General features: G+C 37.3%; 1 protein-coding gene across 1 annotated transcript; it reads right to left on the bottom strand.

Moving 5' to 3' along the window:
* Nucleotides 1-2,976: 2,976 nt before the first annotated feature.
* Nucleotides 2,977-4,389, bottom strand: LOC131064283 (mitogen-activated protein kinase kinase 9). Its single transcript, XM_057998380.2, has one exon. The coding sequence runs from the start codon at nucleotides 4,300-4,302 to the stop codon at nucleotides 3,295-3,297; it is 1,008 nt and encodes a 335-aa protein (XP_057854363.2). The 5' UTR covers nucleotides 4,303-4,389; the 3' UTR covers nucleotides 2,977-3,294.
* Between the last annotated feature and the right edge of the window lie 5,181 nt (nucleotides 4,390-9,570).

Below are 9,570 nucleotides of genomic sequence, written 5' to 3'. Positions count from 1 at the left end.
TATTGGGAAAATGTGTGACAATAAAAATTAGGTAGTTGTTGAATTATATCCATTTCAAAAATTGATCAAATATTCTTTTGTCAATTTTTATTAACACACATTTAATAAAGAAAATTCATGTTTTAGTAATATGGAAAATATAGTTAATTGAATGAATAATAATCAAATAAGTATTCTATACTTCTACTACAAGAAAAAAAAATGGTTCGCAGATGTGCGAAGGGTGGGGAATACTGCGAAGTAATTCGTAGTCTCTTTTCAAACATTCCACCTTTCACCAGGAAGGCAAATAGGATCCCACTTGGCAAGAAGACACCAAGAGGGAGAGCAGAGCACGACAACCAAAGAGCCACATGGCAACCGTTTCCAAAGACAAAAATTGGTTGGTAACTTGGTAGTCTGATCACATGTTTCAATGCGTAAAGTGATAAGTTGTGAGAAACATAAGACACCAAGAGGGTGATTAGAGCATGACAACCAAAGAGCCACATGGCAACCCTGTCCAAAGACAAAAATGGGTTGGCAGACTGATCATAAGCTTCAATGCGTAAAGTGATAAGTTGTGAGAAACATCATCTCAATGCGTAAACATGCTCTTCTCATTGGGCTATACAATACATAAATTGTTCAACCCATATAACATGACGTCCTTTAGGCAATAAAAATAACGTAGAAATGTTTTTGTTATTTTATCACATTATCTAAAGTATGAAGAACATCATTTTCTCAACAATTACAGATGATAGGGAAAAAATAAATTATCTTTCTTTTTTAAAATGGATCTTTGATACCCAATACATTTTAGTAGTATGTGTTGCTTATGCTATGTAATATCTAGTTTATACTGCTAAGTTTATTAATTATTGTTTTGGTTTGTATGTTTGATAATAATAATGAATAAATAAATCTTAGCTATTGAGTAGATTGCCCTATTTTTGTGGAAATTGTTTTGAAGGGCTTTTTTATTTTTTTATTTTTATTTTTAATTTCATTATAACAATATAGATGGATTGGATGTAAAATAGTTTCAAGCATTTGTTTCTATGATTTTTACCCTAATGAAATGGATGTTTCTTGAAAGGCCATGCATAGAGTAAAAAAAAAATGTCTCATATTTTTTTCTAGGGTTCTTGGGATTGATCATCTTTACCAAATGTTATATATGTACTAATAGTAGAGTATTGAATTTATATATTTAAATAAAAAAATTATATTTGTAAAGATAATGAAATAAGATTTGTTGAAGACAATAAATTATAAATTTCAACATATTTTGTGTGAACTTAACGACTAGTAGTTATAGCCTTAGGATGTGTGATGGATGAGTTGGCAAGGAAATCATAGGGATGTATAGCTCGTCACATTGTGGATGTCTTTTATAATCAAACTAGTGAAATAATATATATAGAAATGAATCTCAAATTCATGGTAAATGGGTCATTAAAAAATGGAGATGAACTCAAAGGAGAGGAAAAATAAATCAAAATTTTCAAGAAAATTTTGAAGTTAAAGAAATAATGTAGTGTAAAAACCAACCATTTAAGTCATCCTAAACATTGATGAGAGTATTAAGCTAGTTGGTAATCATGATCATGGATAAATTGAGCCAAAATATATTAAGATATGTATGAACATTGCAGTTTACAACTTGATTTTTAGCTTCTAAGTTCAAATCTTGAGTGAGGTGCTTAGCATTGTATTGGGGTGTATTGAAAAATACTAGTAGAAGAACTTTTAAGAGTTGATAATGAGCTCTAGTACCCCAATATCACTTGCAAAACCAATTTATATTGTACCTTCCACAATAGAGTAGATCAAGATGATATATTGCTTGGTTATGGTACACTAATGGTACAATGACTAATCATGGATCAATGATAGTACATATATAATGTATATGAGGCCTTTCTAATATTAGAAAGGTTGAGAGATAGGAAAACACAAGATTACATATGACAAGTATCTAAATCCTACAACATGAGACAACTAGAGATAAAATGAGATTACATGTGTACTAGTGACTTCTAGAAAGATTCCTAAAGTCCTAAGTAAACTTGCCAGATTTCCATAGATTTTCCTTATAGTCTAATGGGATTGCCAACTAACCTATCATAAATATAATATTCAATTAAAACAATGCAAAAAAAGTATAAAGTTAGGAAATTTCATCAATTTTCTGTAAATAAAGTAAATAAATTTAAGTTTTACACCCATTGTTAGGACAATCAACCAATAGAAAAACAAACAAAACAAATAATTTTGTTTAAATTATTTAATTACACACAAATATTATAACTGTATAATAGAGATGTAAGATATGATATAAAAGCAAAAAGTCAACAAGTAATCAAATTTAGAGATAAATCAACAAATGGTACATTAGAGACTAAATAAGGGTGATTAAGATAAGATGAAAAGAGGATCACCCAATGAATTACAAAATCCTAAAGAAAGAATACCAATAAGTTATAATGAAAAGGGATCCAAATTCTCAGATCGAGAAAAAGTAAAATATATATTTAAAGAATCAAATTTAAAAACTCTAATAAAAGAAAGATAAAGCCCTCACATTTGAACTTGAAAAGTTCAAGTTCCAAATCAATCAATCAATCAATCAAAATCATCTTTATCAAGTTAATAACCATAGTAAAAAATTTAGGAGATGGAAATGGTTCCCTTGAATGAGCAATGATATACTGAAATACATATACCACTTATGAACTTGATATTGATAAATGACATTCTTATCAAAATGATTCCAAAATATAAAGAAAAAAAAAGTATATAAATTTCACCATTACAAATTCCTTTACTGATATTAATAAGATAAAAATGTGAAATAGTAATAAAGTATTAAATGAAAGTAAATGCAATTTTGAATGTATAATGATCAGTGTAGTTTCCTTTAAAATTATCGTTCATTATAATTTTTAAAAACCATTTTGAAACTTATTATGAAGATAATAGTCAGTGAAATGTCCCATCAAAATTTGATAATTAAAATTTTTAAAAAATATCACATAAAACCATTACACAAACGATTAAAAAAATAGATTGTATATGCATAAGCAGGCAGGTTGAGGGGCTTGCCCGCTCCGAAAGTGCGTGCAGTATAGCTTCTGCCGGATCACTTGCACGCTTTACCCCTCTTTTTTCTCAACTGCGCAACAGACAAAATTTCTGTTGCAGCTTTGCTGATTTCAGCTTTTTTCAGCTTTATCCTTTTTGAGGGGAGGAATGCAATGGTGGGTTAAAAGCTTAATCAGTCCACTTTCCCTGAAATCTATACACCATTCACACATTTTGCGAGATGTCGAGGGACTGGAAGGGCACTGTCAGATTGCAGGCTTGCTGAAATTGTGAAGTTCTGTTGAGGAATGGATGCTTCAGAAGCTGTGAGGCAGTCCATCTTTTGCCTGCGTCCTTTTGAAGACAACATCTGATAAAACTTTGGAACTCCGCAGATGCACTGGCAGGTGCAGAGGGCGGCTCTCCAAAACATATGGCACACATCAGCGCAGGCCAATCCGGCTGCTCTCCGGCTGCTACAAATGGGAAATGACCCACATAGCATTCCAACAGTGTCAATCCCAAACTCCAGATATCCCCTGCATACCCATTATATCTCCCACCATAGCTCTGTGGATCGAATCTCTCGGGGCTCATGTAAGCACATGTTCCCACATAAGAATTGCAGCAGGAATCTATGTTGTGTGATACAATCCTACTCACCCCAAAGTCTGCAATTTTAATTCGCTGGTAATTCTTGCTAACCAAGAGATTGGCGGGCTTAATGTCTCTGTGAACAATCCTCTCTGTATGAAGGTATTTCAATCCCTCCAGTACTTGCCGGGCAACCTTAGCCAGGCAGGACTCGCTAATCCTTTTCCTATGCTTTAACAGATCAGCAAGGGAGCCTCCATCCATGAATTCCAGCACAAAATTCATGTCCCCTCCCTCGTGGAAGACACCCTCACATTTGACAATGTAGGGAGAATCGATTTTCCTAAGTATGTGCATCTCCCTGGTGATGTGGGAAGTGAGGGAGGGCTCATGATCCAGGCGGATAACTTTTAGGGCATGGTAAGTGGAGGATTTGGGGTGGAGGACCTTGTACACTATGCCTCCGCTACCATGCCCCAACTTTCCCAGTCTTTCCAAATCAGAGAGCTTCTCTATGCCCTGTCTTGAAGATACCTTCGGCGGCTCTGGAAGAGGCAGAGGAAGAGGCAGAGGAAGAGGGACTCTTTGGTGTTGTGCAGGTATTGGAAGCTTCAATCCTAACCTTTTCTTTGATGCCATCGTACTAATTCTTCTGGGCTATCAGAGATGGAGAAAACTAGTTGGGATTCGGTGCTGGCGAGAAAGATTGTAGAAGGGACGTTATTATAAAGATGAGAGGCAGGGGAGAGTCCTTAAGAGGAAGTGTATGGAAAGAGGAGGCAGCAAAGGAAGCGCCGACGAAGCAGCCGGTTTTGTCGTATGTGAAGGCATGGAACTTGTGACGTGATGAAGATGACGTTGCATGGGTAGTGGGTGGGCGGAGTAGTAGATAATAGAATGTGAAAGTGAGAGGGCGTCCAAGTTGGGAGTTCCGGGGTCCCGGGAACATGACTTTGCATTGTCAAGTGGCTCAACTTACGTGTATTGGAGGGATTTTGGCCGTCGGAAATCGAAAATTCCAAGGAAAAGGGAAGTCATGGCGACTCAATGCTTTGTCCGTGTGCAAATATGAGGAGTAAATCGATTCATTGCATGGGATTTTTATTAAGAAATGGTGGGGCACGTGTGTGAGTTACCCAATAAGATTGTAGAACACAACGTGGCAATGAAAATGATATTTGTAATTTTACTCACGTGTTAGTTGAGTTAATGATTAATGGTAATGCATATTAATCAGATGTGTGAGTTGAGTTAATTATTTAGAGGTTGTAGTTATTTTGGTTTCAAAATGGCATATCTCTTCATGGTATCCCATGTCAGTACAAGTACAATAGGAGTACACAATGTCGGGAGACCGACGTAAACGAACTTACCGATGACAGGGAGACATCTTGGTATCTGATGACGTGGATGATGTTGTCATTTTTTTGTTGACGGAAAACTTTCCACGTGACTAACAATTTTTCAGTCAATCTCGTGATTATGGGCATCGTGCGGCTAAAATGTACACCTCGCTGCTCTCACGGTTACGGGCACGACTACACGTGTTGAAGAAACACAATTTTCAATATTTTGAAAAATGAAAATTCAAAACTGGTAAAAACAGTCAATAACTTGGTTGTTTGAAATTGTTTCAGATTTATTTCGTACGGTAGCTGCATGGGCGGGGGAGAGCCGAGCACTGCGAGAAGAGGGGAAACCATTTGAGAAAATCTCGACCATTCTGGTTCAATGTTCTTGGTTGAATCACAGAGTGAGGGAGCTGTGCATCTAGTGGATGTATATACACTTCTATCGATATATGTATAATTTTTTGTTAGACCTCATCAGGGTTTTTGTGAGGTGACATGTCTGCCCCCAGTTTTTTTTGTGTCCATTATTCGTATCGCAGGGTGAGCGGGAGATGTGAAAAAGGACATAGGGTTTGTGGCTGCGAAGGTGAGGTAAAAGCATGCGACATGCATAACTCGTGTTGTATGAGTTTTTTGTTATCATTGCTAACATGCAGGTTTTTGATGTGTAGGGGGGATGGATTGTAGCGCAGAGGTTGGTGGGAGGCGTCAAGATTGTTGTGTAGGGTTTGGCGGTAACGATAAGTGCAAACCCCAATAGATAACTCGAATTTTTTTTTGATTACCTATAACATTAAGGTGAAACCCTAACACAACACAAAAGAAGTAAAAAATGATCACAGTAAAATTTAAAGATGACAGTAAAATACACATAACACATAACACAACATTCTTTAGCAATGGTAAGTTGAAACCCTAACTCATAACACGACATACTTTTGTTTTCTAACATTTATTGGGGTAAGTGCACAAAGATGGTGGTCAAAAAGGGGGGTATAAGTGGACACTTTTTTTTTTGTCTGAAATCAGGTGAACTTGAACTTGGAGGCAAAATTTGAAAGTCATCCAGTCAAGATATGAAGATAATCAAAGAACAAATATTGTAGTACTCTGAATCTAGTTTCCAAACTACTAAACTTTTTCAAAATTGGATAAGATTAAGGGGGTCAAATCCTTTGCGCATGAAAAACTGACCCTGATTTTTTCTGAAAAACATAACATAGTGTCTGACGTGCGCATCAAAAAGTCATAGTTAGATTTAGTATTTTGGCAAATCCTTTGGCAGAAAGATAGTTAAGAGTGAGCACTAGAAGATGTGTATTTTTTTGTAATTTTTTGAGTATTTTTTTTTTATGATTTTTCCAATCGAGCACATCCTGAAAATTAGGTACCTGTTCATGCGCGAAGCATAAGTTGCACTAAACAAATCGAAAATACAATTTAAAAAAAAAAAATAGAATCAAGTGCACTACAATAATATATAATTTTTTTAAAATTTGGATAAGTATATCAAAAGTTATTCAAAAAATGGTGCACTTATGTCTGTGAGAACTATGAAGACATTGGTAAAAGAAACTCAATAATAATATGTTATTGTTGTTCAAATTGAAAAAAAATTATATGGTTAGAAAGCTCAGAAGATGGGTGAAAATATGGTGGCAATTTTAGAAATACCCACTTGATGAAGTGTAAATCTGATGATGACAAAGTCGATAAACCAAGTTGATAAAATAAAACACGTCAAAATTGAGAGAAATGGAGGGAAATCAAACTTCCAAACCGTAGTTTTGTCATCTAGGCCTATTTCCAAGCCTAAATAGTCAAAAGCGCGTATGGGGTACTTATGGTTTAAAAAGTGCGTACGAGGTACTTATGGTGTAAGCACCGCGTACGCGCTATTGTATAATATAATATTATATATATAATGTGTATATACATATAATTTATGTAATATATAATATGTGTATAATATGATATTGTATATATAATGTGTATATATATAATATATTAAACATATATATACACATGTAAGTGTATTGTCTCCCCCTCTCAAACGCATACAAGGTGCCCCTCTCTCTCTCTCTCTCTCCCCTTCTCCCTTCCTCCATACCCCATCCCTCTCTCTCTCCCTCCCTCTCTCCCCTTCTCCCTTCCTTCGTACCCCATCCCTCCCTCTCTCCCCTTATCCCTTCCTCCATACCCCATCCCTCTCTCTCTCTCTTGCTCTCTCTCCTTCTCCCTTCCTCCATACCCCATCCCTCTTTCTCTTCTTCTCTCCCTCCCTCCCTCCATACCCCACTGCAACTGTGTCTGCACTTCTATAGAAGTAAGTGAATTTATTTCTTGTCTGTAACTTCCTCTTTGATTTTTATCATGTATGCTCTCCTAAGAAAATTGACTGATGGATTTGTGTGTGTGCATTGAATAGGAGGAATAGGGTTTGAAATTGAACCACAAGTGTATTACTGTGACAAACAAGAAAACCTGCAGCAATATTCTTCTCGAATGTGTTTTTAATGAGCATAGTAGATGTGGAAAATAGTGTCAATAAAGCAACATGATGAGTCAGAGTACCTGCAATATGTTTTTCAGAAGGAAACAACAGGTAGGAAGAGAAAGAGGGAGAGTAACACAGATGATGTCCTATAGAATGACAGTGGTGGGTATGCAAGAGTTCCCATGTTGTTACACAACGCCTATCACCTAAAGAAATTAAAGTTTTTTGTATGCATGGTAGTGGTAGTATATGATGATCATCACTTGTCAAACAACTTGGAACGGTACATACCCATGAAAGAAATCAAGTGTGTAATTCCTATAGTCACAATCGAGATCAGTCTTATAACCTTGCAAATTTAATAGTGTAAAGCGGAAAAATCGCGATCGAACCCTAGTTGCTCTCCCCTCTTCCGACTCCGAGGAGAGAGAAGGGAGGTTCGCTAGGATTCGATGGTTTTTCACTTAGGGGAGAGGCTTTACATTCAAAAGAGGGGTTGAAACTCATAAGATCCAATCCCACGCAATGCAAGATTGGATGCTAAATGAATTTCAAGGGTTAGGAAAGCAAGGCTACCCTCTTTTGTAAAGAATGTTGTTAAGGAAATTAAGCTAGGAATGCATAGAAAATCATAAAGATTCGCTTATAAACTGAGTTCGGGTTATAGGATGAAGCTGCGGACCTGGAATTAGCAGTAAAATGTCGATACGGCGCTGTCCTGCAAATTTGAGCAAAAGTTGTCGGGACGATGGCGCCCGGCGCCACGGTCCTCCGAAAAATCTACGAAACGAAGGGGGATCTGTTCGTCTCTGCACAAGGATTCTAGATCTTCAATTTCAGCCGCGTACCTGCAACCTACACACAGAAAAGCGAAGACGATTGGGGGGTTAGGGATTAGGGGTTTGCCTTTAGGTCAAACCCCGGTTTTGGAATTAACCAAGAAATGAGCAAGAGCTGTAAATGTAAATGACTGTAAAACAAATACTAATACCTTGTTCTAAGGATGTTTGTATCCTTATGTGCGAAGGTTTAGATGTTGTATGTTGTATGTTGTATGTTGTAGCATGTAGTATGTGATCTCCTCTTCAATGGTTGAATCCTTGTCTTGAATGCAACACTTAGCCTTGAATGGAGACTTGAAATGATCAATTGCTTGAAGGAATGCTTGAATGCTTGAATATAATTTCCACGCTTTTTACACATATCCTCTTCATGCCAAATGAGAGAGAAAAATGTAGTTTATATACTTGTCATTTAGGGCTGATAGACTGATTTTCCCGACCTTAGGCCGACCAGGAAAGTTAATTTCCAAATTGCAAACAAAAAGACCCGAGCCCCTTAGGAGATCGGGCCCAAAATAGGACCCAGGGACCAGGGCACTGGGCGCCCTGGTCTTGAGGGACCAGGGCGCTGGGCGCTCTGGTCCCACCTCCCGGGACAGCAGGGTGCAAGGAGGTTCAGGCCAGGGTGCTTGAAAAATGCAGTTTTCAGTGTCGTGAGCAAGTTTTAGGGTCTCCATTCAGGTTGCGTGTTGCGTCGCCATTGTGAAGACCGAAATGCAGTCGAAATTGCAAGTGTCGCAATTTTAGGACGCTACATTTAGCCCCCACTTTAGCGGGAGTATGTATGCTCATACTTCCAGTAAAGTACAAGGAAACAACATTGAAAGACTTTCACCACGTCAAGGAGGCAAGATACACCGAGCCCCCAGTGGACTAAGGATCTTACGACTTCGATTGACAAAGTAAAAGGGAAGATCGCGAGGAAGAACCATGACTGTCAGTAGTAAGGCTCCCTCACTATGAGTCATGCAAGAAAGATATCAAAAATTTTCAAGGCAAGGCTAAATTTGCCAAGAAATTTTCAAGTATCTTGAAAAGATATGAACGGGATGTATGCCCCCCTACGTTAAAGCGATCGCACATGCCTCACCGGGGGTGATTGTTTTAACGTAGTGATACACATAAGAAATGAGAAAGGAAAGGAGCACGTTATCGCAAGGATTTAGCCCCCAAGTGTGAGATAAACCCAAGGATAATAGACACAAAACACAAAGCA

This window comes from Cryptomeria japonica, chromosome 2 (genome assembly GCF_030272615.1).
Source record: "Cryptomeria japonica chromosome 2, Sugi_1.0, whole genome shotgun sequence".
NCBI classification, from domain to species: domain Eukaryota; kingdom Viridiplantae; phylum Streptophyta; class Pinopsida; order Cupressales; family Cupressaceae; genus Cryptomeria; species Cryptomeria japonica.
The sequence above is the reverse complement of the archived record's forward strand: the minus strand, read 5'-3'. Positions and strand labels throughout refer to the sequence as shown.